Here is a 19,685-nt window from a genome sequence, read left to right as displayed (position 1 = left end):
TGTCCTTCAAGTCCATCCTCTATATTAGGGGTCCTCAACCTTGGTAACTTTAAGACTTGTGGATTTCAACTCCCAGAATTCCTCAGCCAGCTTTGCTGCCTGAGGAATTATGAGAGTTGAAGTCCACAAGTCTTAAAGTTGCCAAGATTGAGGACCCCTGTCTATACTTACTAGTATGGTAGACATTCCACCCCCCCCCCATCATTGGTGCTTATTGGCAGTCTGTGTTTTTAATTAGCTTTGTTCTTGGCTGTCCATCCTCCCAGCTACTAAATTTTCTTGGTATCTGCTGCTTCTCCAAGCCACGTTGGGGAAGGAGTACAGACAACCTTAATACTTTTAGTCAGGTAATCTCTGTTAAAAGAACTGCTGGGTTTGATTTTCTTCTGCTTAAATAACTAACGTGTACCAAATTTTTGCCCACTGGCCACCTTTGAGCCTCTGGATTAAACAAACCATTACTCTCACACAAAATCTCCCTATCACAATCTATGACTACTGAAAAAGGTCCCCATGATATGGTTTTGGTATTAGAGCCAATAAGGACTTTTCAACAGAAAGGAGAAGGAATGGCGCCTTCACTGCAGGGTGGCTTCCCCCTTAACAATTGCTTTTCGTTATTATTATTTTTTAGTTTTGCAACTGGCCAAATAAATTCATGTATTGCAAATATGGATGGGAAGGGCACTGGAAATTTGTTTTCTTTTTTGTAGAAAAAATGAGAGTTTCTGTAACTCCAGGGATCATGGAGAGGGACACTTTTCCATGCTCTTTTAACTTTTCAAAAACTCTTGAATTCTTCTGGAAGAGAACTTTACTAACTAAGAGCCTATTTTCATCATTCTGTGATTGTAGCATTAAAGACATATGAAGGCTTGCTTCAGAGTGATGTCTGAGGGACTGGAGGTGAAAATTGAAAATTGTCATGTTGAATTGCCCTATTCCAGGTTGTATGAGTTTGAAAATGCCAAACTGTATTCATATTCATTTCTTTGCAAACAAGTGGCTGAGCACTTGATGGCAGCAAAGAGGTACAGAAAATGCATGGCCCTTAGCTGTCACTTAGATTTTGCTGCTCAGATATGGTAATCCACCAAACTCTAATCCCCAAAATACAGACAGCACCAGATTGGGGAAGATTGATTTAGGCTTCCACCAGTGTCGTGGTCAGTAAAAACCATAGAGATACTTTAGAGCTTATGCAGAACATCACTCTCTAATGGAAATCTGATCAGCAAAATCATTCCACAAAATTACAATTAGCTGAGTAGCCAAAACATTTAGTGTAATACTGTCTCTTTCCATGTATACATCTTTTCATTGCAGATATTAGCACATGTTCATTGCAAACAGATGGTTGCTGCCACCACAAAGCTAAAATAAAATAAAATAACAGAAGGAGCGATTAAATGGTAGAAAAGGCACTATTTACAAGCTTATCTTACTAATAAATTCAGTGATACTAACAATAAAGATCTGTATAAGAATAGTTGGGGATTCTATCAGCAGTTTTAAGGAAATAACTTCAGCTGCATTTTCACAAATTTTGCATTACAACTCTCAACACAAAAAGCATATACGAAAACCTGAACCTATATTTAAGATTGAAGTGTTACCAAATATATTTTGAAGTCTGTACTTCCTTTAAAAAAATAATTAGTATCTTTCTCCTAGTATAAAGTGATTACAAACTCATTCTTGGGGCTCCTCATCATGTGCCTCTAACTTTACTAAGAAGACACCTTATTAAGAGTCTTTATGCCCTCGTGATAAATCATCACCAGCCTTTTGCAGAGGCAGTTCAAATCTTTCTTTAATTGTGGGGTTTCTTCAGGCACCTTGATTCTTTAGTTTAGAGGATGACCTTTCTTTAGAGGAGGAGAAGAAGAAAGAGGAAGAGGAAGAAGAGGAAGAAGAAAAAAGAAATAAGAGGATTGTAGCTAATACGTCCAAGAGGCACTGATAAAGTAGGAAAGAATAGTATTGAGCTACTAGCAAACTTGTTTCCTCTCCACACCAGTATAACAGAATTAACAGAGTTGGAAGGGAGCTTGGAGGTCTTCTAGTCTAATTCCCCCCCCCCCCCGGCTCAGGCAAGAAACTCTACTCCATTTCAGACATATGGTTATCCTATCTCATCTTAAAAACATCCAGTGTTGGAGCACGCACAACTTCTGGAGGTAAGCTGTTCCACTGATTAATTGTTCTAAATATCAGGAAATTCTTAGTTCTAGGTTGCTTCTCGCCTTCATTACTTTCCATCCATCCATCCGTCCTTGACTACCGAGCTATCACCTAAGATATTTGGTGAAATATGTACAAAAGGCTTAAGGCTTACAATTGTGACAATATCCCTACCATCTTAGCTGTTATGACTATCACACATGCACACGTGCCACTCTCTGAACTGAACCAGAATGCAAACAGTTTCAAGGTAAGACTGAACCTTGCAAATTCAAGGCCAACAAAAATGGTTCTTATTCATGCCGCCAACCTGGTCTAGATCTTCAGCTCATCAGCCATTTACTCCAATAGAAGAGTTTTAGATCAAATGTTAAATTTTCTACCTGATTAGTCAAGATTACTGACACATTTTCTGATCTTAACAACATTTTGGAATTTGGTCTATCGTTTATTTATTTATTTATGAGACTTATATACCGCTTTAAGTGCAAGCACTCTCTAAGCGGTGTACACCAGTAAGCCATGTATATATATATTTACATTGCCCCCAACAATCTGGGTCCTCATTTTACCTACCCCGGAAGGATGGAAGGCTGAGTCATATCGTTCTTATGAAAACGTTAGAAATATAGTTCATTGCATAAGTCATATAGACACCAACCTGTATTTTAATTATATTTTTTATTATTATTAAATTTATTTGCTGCCCATCTCAACCACAAGGTGATTCTTATGACAGTTGAGCCCAAAATTTCCATTGCTGAGACAGTTGTTAATTTTGCCCCATTTTACAAGCTTTCTTGCCACACTTGTTACGTGAATAACTGCAGTAGTTAATAACAAATTTGTTAAGTGAATCTGGCTTTCCCATTCACTTTGCTTGTCAGATGGTCACAAAAGGTGATCACATGATTCCGGGACAATGCAACCGTCATAAATATGAACCAGATGCTGCAACCATCCTGTTAAAAACAGTTGTCACTTTTTTTTCAGTGCCATTGTAACTTTGAACAGTCACAAAATGAACAGTTGTAAGTTGAGGACTACCTCTATGTGCTTATGAAATTACGTAGTCAAATTTACCAGCACTTTTGACAAGAGAGATTAGTGAATACAGAAGCATATGCATTGGTGAGCATGTACATACATGTATCCAGAGACGTTCAACACTGCACACTGAAAATATATAGGGAATATTCCATAGATTGATCAGCCCAATATAGCTAATAAAAAATGGTTGATTAGAATAAAATGTGATTGGATAGTTGTTAGTTGTGAAAACCAAACTATTACCTTGATATGTTATATAAACAAAATAGTACATGACATTAAATTATAATATACTTAATCTGGGCACAGCAGGTTACTTGAACACAGCTGCTGTGTTTTCTTAACCTAGGTTTGGTGTACTGTATGCACCTAACTTACAAGGCCACTGCATCCCTGGATTGATAGCCTTGAAATAATTACACTGATAAATATTCACTCACCCTGTTCCTCTTGTTTCCCTGTTCTTTAAACTCTGTTTTGGCTAATTTATTATTTTTGCGCTATCAAATAAATCAAATTCCACCCTCTTCAAATTATATATGCCAATGTATATATGGAAGGGAGCTGAAATTATCATACTTCAACTGTGTGTACTAAAAAGGGAAAGCAAGAAATATCAAAGGACAAAATTGCTTTAGAACTTAGTAATCAAGGAGGAAATACCGATTTCTGAGAAAATCTGGCAGGCAAATTTAAAATCTGACACATGAAAGTCCCAACAATTTAATGCACAGGCGGATACAATCAGCCATGAGTTTTGGCAGAGAGAGCACAGTAATTGTTAACATTGTAAAAGATTAGTTTTCTGCGGCCACAAACTTTAAATTATTACCAGGGCACTTCTGCTATTACAGAAATGCAGAATCAGTTGTCAAAAACAGCCTTTCTAATGTGTGGGTTTCCTCAGAGCTTTATTCTTTTCCTGCTCTTCTTTAACATCTACATGAGTCACTGGGTAAGGTCATCTGGTGGTCAGATGTCATCAGCATGGTGTCCATTTATACAAGTCTGCTCTAGGCTAGCTAGGTGATGTGTCAAGGTGCTTTTTCACTGTCTGGAGCTCTAGGAAGCTGGATGGGGGAACAAGACAAGACTGAATAGCTATGGGGTTTGGGATCTGCTGAAGACTTGCCTTTTTTGGACCTGAAAGGGGTAGCGCTTTGCAGACAGAGCAATTTTGGGGTCCATGTAGACTTTCAGATCCTACCTGAGGAGCAGGTGGCAGTTGCAGCTAAGAGGGTCTTTGCACAACTCCATCTTGTGCATCAATTTTATCCAATCCTAGATGAGAAGGCCCTGATCACTCTCACTCACACTTTAGTCATCTTCCATAGGACTACTACAATCTGTTCTACATGGGGCTGCTCTTGAAGATCCCTTGGATGATGCATCTGGTCCAGAATGCGATGGGGTGGGTGATTATGGGCTTGCCACATTTAATTGCCACCATATAGATGGCATTGTCTCTCAGCAACCTCCTTTCTGCAATTCAAGGTGCTAGTTACCACCTGTAAGTCTTCCTGGTATAAGTCTCCTTGTCCCATGAGATCTGACAAGATAGTTATGTAGGTCTCTTCTATTAAATGTGATCCAATAGGACCCAGGAACTGTGACTTCTCTGTTGCAGCACTTGCTCTATAGACCAGAGGTCCCCAACCTTTTGGGCACCAGGGACTGGTTCCGTGGAGAGAGGTTTTCCCACGAACCGGAGGGTGCGTGGTTTTGTGTGCTTCTTGCATCTTGTGGATGGGGCTTTGCTTGTTTGTGCAGACCGGTTGCTGGCATGCCATAGACGGGTACTGGTCCACAGACTGGAGGTTGGGGACCCCTGCTATAGACCCCACAGAGATTCAGATGGACCTGTTTTTGCCAGCCTTTCGTAAGGCATTAAATATCTGTCCTTGCTCTGAGATTGGGCCCAGCTAATAGGTTAGCTTTGTTTTGTTGTCATGTCCTTGTCCATTGGGTCTTACTCCAAATGGATAAAATTTACTTGTTTTTACTTGTCTTTAATCATTACATTGTTATGTTCTCTGTTAGTCACCCAGAGTTGAATGTTGATCAGGTAGCATATAAAGAAATGTAATCCGTAAATAACTAGAGAAAAAGATTTGGAAGATGGCTGAAATTACATTTTTCTCCTTAACAAATTGTAGAAGATTGCCTTTTGACTGTGCCAGATGGCGCCAACCTCTATGTTAAAGATATATATATATTTTGACACATACTTTTCAGTGCTTAAAAAAATAACGATCTACTAGATATACTCCAAATTCTGGCAAAGAGTTAGCTGTTTGCAAATATTCGGCAAGGCTAAGCATCAGACAAAATTAGGCAAAGAGGAAAAAAATATGGAGAGCCTGTAAAACTGCAGAGAATTTACATTGCCAATTGCCGAATTGTTCAGTAACAGCTCAGGATCTTTGTGTTTTCCAGTAAGAGACAATATAGGAATAGCCTGTTTGGCACAGTGGTTAAGGCACCAGGCTGGAAACCAGGAGAGTGTGAGTTCTAGTCCTGCCTTAAGCATGAAAATAATTTGGAGGACTTTGGGCCACTCACTCAACCCAACCCAACCCAGCCTACCTCACAGGTTTGTTGCTGTGTGGAAAGTAGGAGAAGGAAGGAGTATTAGATATGTTTGCTGCCTTGAGTTATTTATAAGAATAATAAAGGTGGGATACAAATCTAATAAACAAGCAAACAAAATAGCAGCTATTTAGAGCAGCTTGGAAGAAAAATCCACCAGTTTTCATGGCAATCTCTTCAACAACTTTCACAGAGGATAAAGGAGAACTAAAGTGCCAAATGTGCCATCTTTTCTTCATGTAGAAGTTAATATTCAGCAGGAGACGTGTGCTTTGAAAATGATTTGAAAGAGGTATTTCAAAATGTGTGGAAGCCTGAGTACAGCACCTCTTTAAAGCAGCTTTTTTTTTAGATTTAGCACGTCTGGAAAGGCCTTCATTCAGTGACAAAGTACCTGTTTTGTCCCAGGTTTGATCTTTAGCATTTCTGGGTGGAAAAGCAACTGGTACAGCTCACTATATACCATACAATTCCTAAAATCCAGCCTGATTCAGTTTTTATTTTGACTCTCCAGTTGCTGGTGGACTCCAACTTCCATCAGCCCCAGCCAGAAGGACCAATGGTCAGGAAAGACAGGTTTGAAATCCAACAATACCACAAGTGCCTCAAGTGTTCTACTCTTACATCACACTGCATCACTAAAAAGCCACACTATCATTTCTCTTTCATGAAACAACCCCAAACTGAACAACAACAAAAACCCAAAATTAATACATGAAACTAGAGCTGTCATCTTCTCTTGTTCCCATTTCCACATATGTTTATTGCAGACTCTTCCCACTCTGCTCTTTGGGTAAAATGATTTGCAGACCAGAGTACACTTTATATATATATATATACACTCATATATATATATATACACTCATATATATATATATATATATATATATATATATATATATATATATATATATATATATATATATATAAAATTGTGTACTTGGTTCCAAAAATAAATCTTAGAGATCTAGTTTTTTAAAAAGGTAGCTGCTGCAAGATTGCAATTATTCACTCTGCTTTACTATACATTATCATTGTAAAACACGTTTACAACATTTGTAAAGCTTCCTGAATCTATCATTGCCCTGTGTGACCTAAAACATACCCTCTAAAGCTCAACCATCACTCCTTTGGGGCTCTGCTCTGAAAAGTCTGGTTAAGTAAACTGTCTTTCAACATTTGTTTTCAACTAGTGTTTTCTCCCAGAGAAATCACTGATAAATTTGGAAAAAATCCCAAAGGCAAAATAAACATAGCTAAAGTTACTTACTTACTATGCCCTTATTTAAAACATTTGAGTACCTTCCCCCTTTACCTGATGGGTTCCAGAGGGGTCCATGGGAAATAATGGAAAATAATGTGAGCTATAGTCTTAAGGATGACCTGTGGAAAGACCGAGTTTAGAGAATTACAACTTTCTTGGTCTTCCTTGATCTCCTAGTAGTTTTAGATTCTAGCTACCATGGTATTCTTCTGGATCACCTCCAAGGTATTAGAATAGGGCCATTGTTTTTCAGTGGTTCTCCTTCCTCAAGGAGTGGCCCCAGTTGGGAAGAGAGGAAAGATCTGCCCAGAAATCTCTACTTTGTAGATTCCCTTGGAACTTTTTACCCTTTCCACTACTTTTTAATATTTACATATAATTACTAGGTGAGGTTATGCATTTGCATGGGTCTGACATTTGGTCTGTCTGTCTGTCTGTCTGCCTGCCTGCCTGCCTGCCTTTTATCTCCCAGACATGGACTAAAAGAGGACATAGTGCTAATATTATAATGCTGAATTGGTGCCTGGAAATTGTCAGTATTGGGATGGTAAGGAAAACACTTGAAATGAATCTTCCCAAGATGGAAATCATTTAGGTTTAAAAAATTTAAAAAAAATAAACTAATTTCAAAAAAATCTCACATTTGAAATGGAACTAAGTTGTAGTCTCCTATTCAGATGATTCCCAATTTGAGGGTCCTCCTGAATACACAGCTCCTGTTTGCTGAACAAGTAGCAAGTATGAGTATTTGCACAGGGAGATCCTGTGTGCCACTACCGGCAATTCCTGAACTGGGATCCTGCTCACAAACATTCATGCCTTAGTTACTTCCTGCTTGAGTACCATTCTATATGGGGAAGGAATTTATTATTTTGTGAGAGCTATTATTATTTTTATACTTAATTATCTAGAGCTTTAGAGATGGGATATATTTAGAATGAATGGATGGATGGATGGATGGATGGATGGATGAATATTAGACTACTGTTTGGGGAATTGTTGTTTAATATCTGGATATTTTAATATGTGATTCTGTCTCAGAGTTTCATACCTGATTGTTTTACTGTGTTGATATTACTGTTTTTTTAACTGTTAGCTCATCTGACAGTATTTAGACTCAAGAACAGGATGGAAAGTTTACTTAAAAATAAATATTAGACTTTTTGATTTAGCCTGACCTAAAACCAGAGCAGTTCACAGGATATTACATCTCCCAGGAGCCTCAGCCATCATGGCTAATGGTGAAGGAAATACTGTTCAGTAAGATCTGTAGGTTATACATTAGATGAAATCTGACTCCCTCTAAATAGGTATTATTTATATAGCAGGAGCCATACCTTTTCTGGTTTCTTTTGGACCAAGGGGTTGCGGGGGGAGGGGGAAAAAGGAATTTTGGAGTTTCTTTAGAAAAAATGATGTATTGAGTTTATTGCAGCTTCACTCGCTGTTTTACTGCTGATTTTAAAGAAGAAGAAAATTGAACTCAGGCAGGTAGGCGGTTGGCATAGAATTTTATCATCATAATCTTGAGAACTTTCTGGGGATTGCAAAAAACAAACAAGTAAATCAAGTCCAGGTGTTCACCTGATGGCAGATCTCTGTATGTTTTCATTTTATATGTGCAAGTGAAAGACTGTTAACACTTCTTTAAGTAAAAATGTTAAATTTAGATTGTTAACTTCTAAAAAAAACCCCTGCCTTTCAAAAGCATGCATCTATACGCCATGTGGATACACAATCTGCAGATTCTAAATGTATGTGTTGTATTTAAAATCCCACTTTATAAATTTTCCAGCAGGGGAGAAATTCCACAAACCTCTTGTTGAACAAGAGCGACGTGTTAGGCAGACCAAGCTGTGCTCCTGGTGAGAGCAGAACGCCCTCATTGTAGCAAGTCAGGAAGTATCTTGGCCTGGGACAAGGGCTATTTGTGCAGGAATGACATGGAGAGAACATTCAGGCCAAAGGAAAAAAAGTATTACATAGCAGCTCTTTCGGTGGGAAAGGGTGCTTCATGCCAGAAGTGTAGCTGAATGGAACATTGTGCACCAAGCGGAGACTGACTCAGAAAGGAGCACCCAATGAGAAGCAGGCAATGCTCGAAGGAAGCCACATCTGCCTTTAGTGGTCAGGCTCACCTGGTTGAGAACCTGCCCATTGAAAAGGCTTCACGGCACTTCAAAAAGCATGTGCAATAGATATGGGCAGCCTTCCTCTAGTATGTTTATAAGGCTGCCCAACTCAACACTGACTCTGAATGGCGTACAGACTAAGAAAAATAGCTGCAACCCTGAAAAAGCAAGCAAAAGAGAATGGTAATGGATGGATGAAATGAAAGGAAAGAAATATAGGTGGTATTGTGTATTGGTGAAACAATGAGAGAAAAGTGATGAGTGCAAGAGATCTGAATGATGTGTCTGGTCTTAAGCAATGGCTGAATGTATGGAGGCAAGTGAAGGTGTAGATTGAATTAAGAAGGTTAGAATATTCGTAGTCCTCGATTTACAACAGTTTGTTTAGTAACTGTTCAAAGTTACAATGGCACTGAAGAAAGTGACTTATGACCATTTTTCACACTTTATGACTGTTGCAGTATCCCCATGGTCATGTGATCAAAATTCAGATGCTTGGCAACTGGTTCATGTTTATGACAGTTGCGGCATACCAGGGTCATGTGATCAACCTTTGTAACCTTTTAACAAGCAAAGTCAATGAGAAAGCCCATTCATTTAACAACTGGGTTACTAATTTAACAACTGCAATAATTCACTTAACAACAGTGGCAAGAAAAGCCGTAAAATGGGGCAAAGCTCACTTAGCAAATATCTCACTTAACAACAGAAATTCTGGGCTCAATTATGGTTGTAAGTCGAGGACTATCTATATATGATTTTATTTATTTACAGTATTTATTTACAGTTGATGACTCTACAAGATTTTCTAGAGGTTTGCAAAACACTGAACATGCATTGCTAAGAACAATAAAATGTCTCACCCTAAGCCAGCATCCATATTTTCATAACCAATTCTGTTCTTAAAAAGTTCTGCAGACAAGCTACATTTTAATCATATTATAAAGTACCATTAAGAATGGTACCATCTTCATCTCCATGGGTAAAATGTGTATTCTTTACTGTTGGCTTTCATATTTTTATTTTTTATTATTTTTGTTTTTCATGTTGTAAGCCACCAAAAATCTTCAGACAACTGTAGGGCAATATAAAAGGGATATAGAATTAAATAAATTGTTTCACAGAGATGGAGCATAAACCGAAAGGAATTATACTCTTCTCCTATGACCTCAACATCTCAAGTACTCTTAACATCTCATTTCTGGATAAACCACTTAAACAGATTAGTTTTACCTGTAGCATCCCACAAATGTCCATTCACTGGATGGCCCCTCCTTTTCCCATCACCAAACTGAACTACCCATTCAGACAGACTCCTGAACTCTGCTCGAAGTCCAGAAAGATTCCTGTTAAGAGTACCCCAAAATCACAAAGAAATCTTGCAGGATGAAAAGGGGCATACCCCAACCAGGTTACAAGATCAGGGCAACCAATTTGGTTCTCATTTGTCAACTCTTCGAGGTAAGCGGGTCAAGACCACAGCAGGAATTTCAGGAATGCTATTTTATTGTTGTCATAGACTATAGGAACAAAATCTTGAAAGCCTATTCTCTCTTTCACATTTCATAATAAACAAAATCGAAGGCAGGATTACTTTTGAGTTTCTCTCTCATACTTACTTCAATCTCTGAACTGTGTACACTTTTCTCAAATTATTCTCTGATGTTTTTTTCATACCTTCCCCAAGGCTATGTCTAATATAATATCTGAATCCTGACTGAATGACGGCCAGATAACCCACTTCAACTACAATAAGTTTGTAGCTGCTGTCCCATCATTGCTCACCTCTGCAGACACAATTACACAAAACTGGCCTGTTCAGTAAGAAGCATCTGTTCTACAAGTAAATTGTAAAACAAATTGGTTAGAAATGCAGAACTGAAGTAACAAAATATGTAAAATATTCCTCAAGGAAAAAGAAAAAAGGGAAGCAAGGAATGCGAAAGAAAAAAAAAGAGCTATGAATTATTTCCATTGCTTAATTGTGGGTTTCCAAACTATGGACAGAGAAGTTAAACTGATTGTTCCCATAAGAAAATCTTTTAGGTAGCCACTTGCTTTAATGTGTTGATAGTTGTTGTAACAGTTGCATGTTTTGTCTGTCTGCTTTTGCGCATGCAAATCTGAACTGGCTTCCTGCCATCCTCACGTCTACACTGTTTCATAATCAGTTATAAAGATGCAGAGGGCTAAGAGACAATGCTCATTATTGGAAATGAGCAGCCAGGTCGCCCGACATGTATGATAATGCTCCAGTATCATCGGGTGTTGAGGGATGTTCTGAGTTCTATTTCAGCTGCATCTGGATGACCATCGGTTCTGTACATTAAACTTGTACGAAAATCCTCCATGGAGAAAACTGAAGCTATAATAAATCAACTGGCTATTATACGTTACTGATTAAATTCTTTCATTTTATCTCAATCAACTACTGCATTGTCCTCTTCTTTCTTAGAACTTATTCACTGTAGAGGAAATACCTGCATGACAACGGAGAAGATATAACATAGTGTATCTGAGTGTATATGCGTGTGAACATGGATGAATATTCATAGAGGTACAGAGACATTTTATTACAGGTAGTCTTTGAATTAGGACCACAGTTGGAAACAGAATCACTTAGCAAGGCAATTGTTAAGTGAGTTGCACCTAATTTACAACCATTCTTTCCTCAGATAAGTGAATCATTGTAGTTGTTAAATGAACTATGTGGTCATTAAGTTAATCTGATTTTCATTCATTTTGCTCATTGGAAATTGGCTGGGAAGATCACAAATGGCAATCATATGACTCTGGGATGCTGAAACTATTATACATGCTGGTTGTCAAGCATCTGAATTTAGATCATGTGACCAAACAGTTGCTAAATGAATGATTTTAAATTGAGGACTATCTACACTGATTTTATTTTGCATCGTATGTTTGTTCTAATAAAGAACTGAGAAGACAGTTTTGCCAGACAATTGCTGTGTGATTGTCTTTTTCTACTACATCTTATTTACAGCAGGTATGGATATGCAAAATCCCATCAAAGTTACCACTGCCCCTCCAGTTTCTTGCTTTTATCTCTTTTGCATCTATAATTTCTTATTCAGTGTTGTAGTGGAGTGGATTAGAAATGCAGTATCCAGTATTGAATTCTGGAGGCAGACATACCTGGTGACCTGGTGCAAAGCATCAACCTTTAAAAATATTACCGACTTACTTGTGCCTGTGCCAGTTCCAATCGTGTTGATGGTTGCAGGAACAGAGGAGGAGGAATAGAGAGGGAGGTGACCATTCTCACACGCCAGGTTTTTATCTTGCCAGTTGGAGGCATTCAAACATATGCCAGAATCCCGAGAGCTCTGCCAGCCGTTGAGTTTATCATCTGAGTTCTGTCTTTGGTGATAGTAATGTGAGTGCCCATAATCCACGGAGTCAGACCGGCCCCTGTTTTGGCTGCCAAAAATACTTGATGTGCGGTCCTCTAAGTGGTTCAACCACATGGCAAGAGCACTCCTGTCCTCCAGGGATGTGGCAGGATGGATCAAAGCATAGGACAGGAGTTGCCTGCTCTCCTCTATGTGTTGGTTATGTTCAATTGAATGAGCCAGGATTTTGGGAAGAAGCTTCATGTACTCCACTTTTCCTTCAATATTCCCTGGCTTCAACAAAGGCAGGTGGGTGAGCAACAGAGAAATCACTTTGTCCTTCGATTCCTGCTGCCACTGGTTAATGATTCCTGTTGTGCCAGGGGAAAAAAAGGGGAGGGATGGAGAGGAAAGAGAAAGAGAGAGCTGTGAAATCAGGAACCAAGCCTAAGAAGTAAATCAAGAGATCTTAACACATTATGAATAGCTTTTTGACACCTATACCATCAATAATCAAATATTTTATTTTCTTCTACTGCAGTGAAAATAAAGATGCAAAATAAAAACAACAATAAAGCAGGACAATACTTAGACTGCATGCAAACTTTTGAATCACACAGAATCTCCAAGCAAATTAAAGGGTGGTTGGAGAAGACATATATATTTACTCTTGTAAATGAAGAAGTGTCCACCGTTGTTTCAGAAAGGCTAGCATGAATACATATCATTTCATACCAATTTGTAACTAGAATCATACCCTCCTTAGAATTCAACTTCTCTGAGTAACATCCTGTTATAAACATATCTTAAAACGGATTCAGTCACCAAAATGTTTAACTGTTTTATTTGATACAGAGACACTCTTATTGTTATTTTGTAAAACTGATTACTTGTGGCTATTTTTCCAATCATGTAATTTAGGGACCATGGAAATTGCAGTCCAACCTATACAGTACAGAGGAAAAGTTGTGGTATGTTCCTGGTCACATGCAAAGGACAGGGACTGATCATTTTATAATCCAGCTGTAAAAGCCAGTACTATGCAATAAGTCTTTACCTTGCTGAAAGGCAAATATCTCAGAGCAGGGGACGAAAACATGTAACTTCATACCGTATTACAAATTAGTCTTCCCCCATCCTGTTGCCTGGGAAATCCAGATGTGCTGGAACTAGATGCATTACAGACACCATATCTGGATTACGTACATTATTAGTGCAGAGAACAGAGTGGTATCTCTTTTGGCAGCTACCAGGTTGGCAAAAATGGCTATGCATGCTGTTATCCATTAATATTAGGAAGGATCATAGTTCTATGGGGGAAAAGATCAGGCTCAGCTGGGCACTATATAACCTTCATAATGAAGCTTACAGTGGTTTCTGAGTTCAGGTGTCAGGAATGCAGGACAGTTAAAATTAGTAATTTATCAAGAGAAGAGAGAAAAGAAGAAGAAAACAAGATTAATTTAAAATACAAAAATATTTTTAACGGAAAAGTAAAATATTAATTATATGGTATTCATTACCTTATAAAATGCTTTTAATTTTTTATTAAATTTCTTTATTAAATTTCTACAAAAGACAAGATATAAAAAACAAGAAGAAAGAATTTAGCAGGAAAAATAGGGAAGGGGAGCTGCAAAAGGATAAGGAAAGAAAAGAAATAGAAAAAGAATAACTTCCAATTTTCTTCAATTCTTACAAATTTAAGATACATTAAATTTTAGATGCAAAATTCAATATTACACAGTAGTTCTATAATCATAAGCAATTCAAAACTCAAAATTAATATAGCAGTTCTTTAAGCGGTTAGCAAAAAAGTCCAAAAGTGGTTTCTACAAAGAAACGAAGTTACACAAAGTTTTTTCTTTAATCAAAGTAGTTAACTTCACCCTCTCAGCGAGTTTCACTAACTTTTCACCATCCATTCTTCCACTGTGGGAATTTGTAATTTTTTCCATCTGTATTTATACAAAGATTGCTTGAGAACAATCATATTATATTATCAGACACAAACACCTTGAGGCCCCCTTTCTGTTTAAAGATAGCCCTGTGGGGAATTCCACTCAGTACAGAAAGGAAATCATATCTAGAAATAAGTTTGATTTTTTAAAACGTGTAATTAATTGCTGGTTGCTAGCCTGTTACACCTTACCACTAATATTGAACTGTCAGGAAGTTATTTATTAGATAAACAAGATATCATGGTATATTTCTAAAGTAGCAAAATATATTTAATTATTATAAAATGCATCCTTCTACAACAGGGGTGTCAAACTCGTAACGTCACGTGACGTGTCACAATGTATCATGACTTTTTTCCCATTGCTGACAATGGGGTGGGCACGGTTTCAGCATGATGCATCCGGCCTACAGGCCAGCAGTTTGACACACCTGTTCTAAAAATAAAAAATTCAGTTATGAATCAAGGTATTTTGACAGTGAAGGAAGCAACCCAAACTGGAATGACTTACTTTTTGGAATTCCACTGAATAATATTTACTTTTATGTCTTAAAAAACCTGAAGAAGGTAAAAGATTGACTCAACCATCTTTTCCTTTAATGATTTAAATTAATCTGGTAAATATGTTGAGAATCCAAGCAAATTTCCATTTCTGCTTTCTGAGGGCCATTCATAATTCTAGTTCCTATGTTCAGTCCTGTCTGTCTATTCATTCTCCACTGCAAATATGAAATATTGGATTGACAAGGATGATTATCCATCCCTGTTTTGAAATCAGATGGTGGAAGTGTGGCTTGGAGACAGACAACCGTACTGCCTTTGTAAGCGATTATATATTAAGTGGAGGTTTACTGAAAGATAAATCACTATTAAAGAAAGAAAACAAAATAGAGAAGTATGACATGAATTCTTTGGCACATGTGTGCCTGAAGTGTCTCAACCCCACAACCCTTCTCTCTGCCGTCTGCCACCTCCAAGATGGCTCAAACCCATCAAGGCAGCTTATGTTTCATTTATACAAATCACAACTAGCTGAGAGAGAAAGAAAAACATTTTGTGGCTAATCGGGAACTTCATTAAAAGGTAACCTTTATATAATTATTGTTTATATGGAGAAGGGGAATATTTTTGTATTACTGGTTACAGCTCTTAGTATGCGAGCCCTTTTCTAGATTAAATTGAAGGCAATTCCATCTAATATTTAGAACAGTGGCTAGATACCAGTTTATAATGCTTTCCATCTCCTAGTCTTCATAAGGCAGCTGTAAAGTAGTCAGATATTCCAGTTGGTCAAAAAATGGAACATTATGAATGGGTGAATGGGCTTTCCATCATTGCTGCATACATTGTTATAAAATTTGCTGCTTTGTATGATTATTCTGATTGGGTCAGTGTTACTTTGAAACTGCCTACCTTTAAACAGTCTGCCTCATATTTTCAAAAGTCATTTTTCCAGTCTCCTGTTACATTCAATAACAGCAACACATTTGATTTTTTTCATAAAGAGTTTTTAATGTTGTATCTTTGAAGTTGAAGCTGACTTCCTATAGTTTGCTCCTTCTGTTGTTGGATTTTGTAATTTTAATTGGTGACTAAATTTTATTATTGGTAATTATTAATTTTTGTAAGATATCTAAAATCATTTTCACTGGGCAGAGAAACTATACATAAATTCATAAATAAATGCCAAGGATTAGTCAACCTTAACAGGAATCCTACTATACCTTGACTACCAAACACAATGAGATCATTATTAAGAAGAGCCAAAAAATGATAAAGATCTACATTATAACTTCAGCCTATCAGTGGTATCTCTATATGTCCTAATCTAAAATTATGGTATTCATCATATTAAAAGGCATAAGATGTAGAGCTTGGTATATCATGGAATTATGGAATGAAAGGGGTGAAAGTCATTTTGGAGAACACCTAGACTTTGGCCACAGCAGAAATCTACTGCTATAGCATATCTGGCAGATACTCATCCAACCTGCTTTTAAATATCTCTGAAGACAAGGTCACCGTCCCTCAAGGTACTCCTGTTTCATTGTCGAAAGCTCTTACAGTTAGGACATTTTTCAGTATAAACCAAAATAATTTCCTTGTAAATTAAATCTGCTCTTTCTTATCCTGTTTTCTGCCCTGTCTTCTACATGAAAGCCATAAACTCTTTATAATGCTTATCATGTCTCTCTACTATAGTCTTCTCTGTTTGATACTAAGCATAACCAATGATTTCATTTATTCCTCAAAGGTTTACCCTTCCAGACCCATTATCATCTTGGTCCCTCACGTATCGTGACTTTTTTTGCATTGCCGGAGCTGGGGTAGGTGTGGCCTCCTATGATGCAACTGGCATGATGCAGGCCAGCAGTTTGACACCCCTACTAAACAATTCCAAATTTTGCTGTTATATTAAATCAGCCTTTTTTTTTCAATCTAGGTTCACAGATCACATTTTGTAATATGTTTAGTTTGGACTCATCCTATTGAATTCAATCATTTCAGTTTATTCCATGACTTATAATTATATATAAAGCAGAAATTATGCATGTAGTGCAAAACAGAATTGTTTTTCCCTTTAAATTAGAAATAAAATGAGAAAAAAACTATCTTAAGATTTCTGTAGTTTCTCTTTTCTATAGTATTGCCTATTTCTTATAAATGCATTCCTAATTTTCCTTCTGAGAAATGTGTTTATGGATGCTTGATACCCATATCTGGAATTAAAAGAGCCTTTGAAGTGGCTAATAAAAACCAGACAGAAATTTTTAAATAACAAACTCCTGAAAAAAACCAGGAAGCAGAAATATTCCATAAAAAGAGTTTACACAAAGTTCTTTAAACCCATAAAATGTGAGTTTTGCTAGATAGGGGTTGCATTCACACATATTTAAGCTGATTATGAAATTCATCCAATTTCTGAGTTTGTACAACCTTGTGCAATACAGACAAGCAGGATTTCTATGACACAGTAATACCCTTGTCTAAGGGTACCAAGTTTATTGTGTGGTGCAAATATGCCCCAACAACATTAATTGAGCTGGTTAAGTGTGCCATGTGAATACAGCTTTCTTGTGATAATGAATTTCTTGATTCAGAAAAGGTTTATTCTCATTTCTGTCCTTCATGGCTTCCAAACTGGAAAGGCACATGGAATACCACTAATACCACTAGAGTACAGGCTGTTCATATGTAAAAATATGTTTCTTTGGATAGCTTGTGCAAGAGGACTCTTCAAAGCTGCTACTTGAATTGCCAAGGTATGGCCAGTTCAAGATCATCAAGTACACAGAGCATACACATCTAACAGGACTGGGGCCAATGAAGTTACTTTTTGTTCTCATGGACACATGCTCATATGATTAGAAGAAAAGAGCTTCAGAGCAGCTGTACTGTTCAGAGATACTTCATATCACACTCTACTCCGTGCCCAAGTGATTTGCACAACTTGCTGCTTCTTATATATTTTTCATTTTTCTATCCTACTGCAATCCAAAGTCTCTGGAAGGCTATACAAAAGGAAACTACCAGACAGTCTTATGGGTAGTGTTATAGTAGTACAACTTTGTAAGGGCTGTCTAATTTTTGGCCAATTCTCTACATCTCAGCTGAGATTCACAATAATCTTTTCCCAGAGCTGGTCTAAGGTTTAAGGTTCAAACATCCTTAAAATAAACACAAAAAAATCAAAAGGTAATAAAAACTGTTTACCTGCACATCAGAATATCAAATAAATTTGATCAGAAAAAATAATAAATAAAAATAAAACAATACAAACCCACACAGAACATAACTGACCTATCTTTCCTTCCTCTAGACACATGAATTAACTTACTTTTAAAGATGACAAGGGATCAACAGGTTACACTATATGCCCTATCCCCACCACACTGGTCACCTTCCCCTCCTGCTGATATTGCAGCTTTAACATGGAACAAACAAATATTGGGACATGTATGTTGCTCCTGTAGGAGAAGACTGCATCCAGTTTTGGTCACCATGATGTAAAAAAGATGTTGAGACTCTAGAAAGAGTACAGAGAAGAGCAACAAAGATGATTAGGGGACTGGAGGCTAAAACATATAAGGAACGGTTGCTAGAATTGGGTATGTCTAGTTTAACGAAGAGAAGGACAAGGGGGGACATGATAGCAGTATTCCAATATCTCAGGGGCTGCCATAAAGAAGAGGGAATTAAGCTATTTTCCAAAGCACCTGAAGGCAGGACAAGAAGCAACGGGTGGAAACTAATCAAGGAGAGAAGCAACCTAGAACTAAGGAGAAACTTCCTGACAGTGAGAACAATTAATCAGTGGAACAGCCTGCCTCCAGAAGCGGTGAATGCTCCAACACTGGAAGTTTTTAAGAAGAGACTGGACAGCCATTTGTCTGAAATGGTGTAGGGTTTCCTGGGGGGTTGGACTAGATGACCTCCAAGGTCCCTTCCAACTTTACTACTATTATTATTAAGAGTAAGCTGAGCTGGAAGGCGGGGTTAAAAGTGGTATCAGTTTGGAGTTATTACATTGCTATAAGAGATCTAAGTCTAGGCCCCCCCTCCATGAATTCCATTGACCCTTATCTAGTGCCAATTTACCTTTGACCATTAGTTGACAAGATTCTTGTATTAGAGGTAGCAATAATAAACTCTTCTATGCTAGGAATTCAACAAATGGTCCTGGTTATTTGTGCCTGACAACTCCCTGGTTTAAATGATCTTTTAGAAGTCAAATTTGAAAAAGCAACATAAAAGCTGAGGACTATCTGTAACAACCTGGTCCCAATGCCTGGGGGAAGAGACAGGTCTTCATGCCCTTCTGAACGCTCAGAAAGGTTGAAATTGTATGTATCTCTAGGGAGAGGCTATTAGGTAAGCAAGGGTCCAGCCTTCTGGAACTAAGCCAATTTAACAAAGTCTTTTCTTGTATAGGAATAATGAGAATCCAAAAATACTGCGTAGAAGGAAAATCAGCTCAGAAATATAGAAACCTACAAGCTACTCTTATAGAACCCATTATGAGTAAATCTGCTAATTTTCAAACATAAAGAATTGGATGTTTCCCATAAGGAAGGATGGTGGATAAGCAGCTTCAGTAGATTGGTACAATTTAGTCAAAATGTATATGAGTAATAAAAATAAAGATGTCAGCC

At 37.5% G+C, this 19,685-nt stretch overlaps 1 protein-coding gene across 2 annotated transcripts in view; it reads right to left on the bottom strand.

Moving 5' to 3' along the window:
- Positions 1–19,685, bottom strand: part of SAMD4A (sterile alpha motif domain containing 4A) — a 157,399-nt gene that overhangs the window by 44,174 nt on the left and 93,540 nt on the right. For both annotated transcript variants that reach the window (XM_039321170.1, XM_039321161.1), the window contains exon 3: positions 12,425–12,943. In XM_039321170.1, the coding sequence (XP_039177104.1) occupies positions 12,425–12,943 (519 nt within the window). The remainder of the gene's footprint in view (positions 1–12,424; positions 12,944–19,685) is intronic.

The sequence above is a fragment of the Crotalus tigris genome, unplaced genomic scaffold, assembly GCF_016545835.1.
Source record: "Crotalus tigris isolate CLP2741 ecotype Arizona unplaced genomic scaffold, ASM1654583v1 scf7180000017605.3043972, whole genome shotgun sequence".
In the NCBI taxonomy this organism is placed as follows: Eukaryota; Metazoa; Chordata; class Lepidosauria; order Squamata; family Viperidae; genus Crotalus; species Crotalus tigris.
The sequence above is the reverse complement of the archived record's forward strand: the minus strand, read 5'-3'. Positions and strand labels throughout refer to the sequence as shown.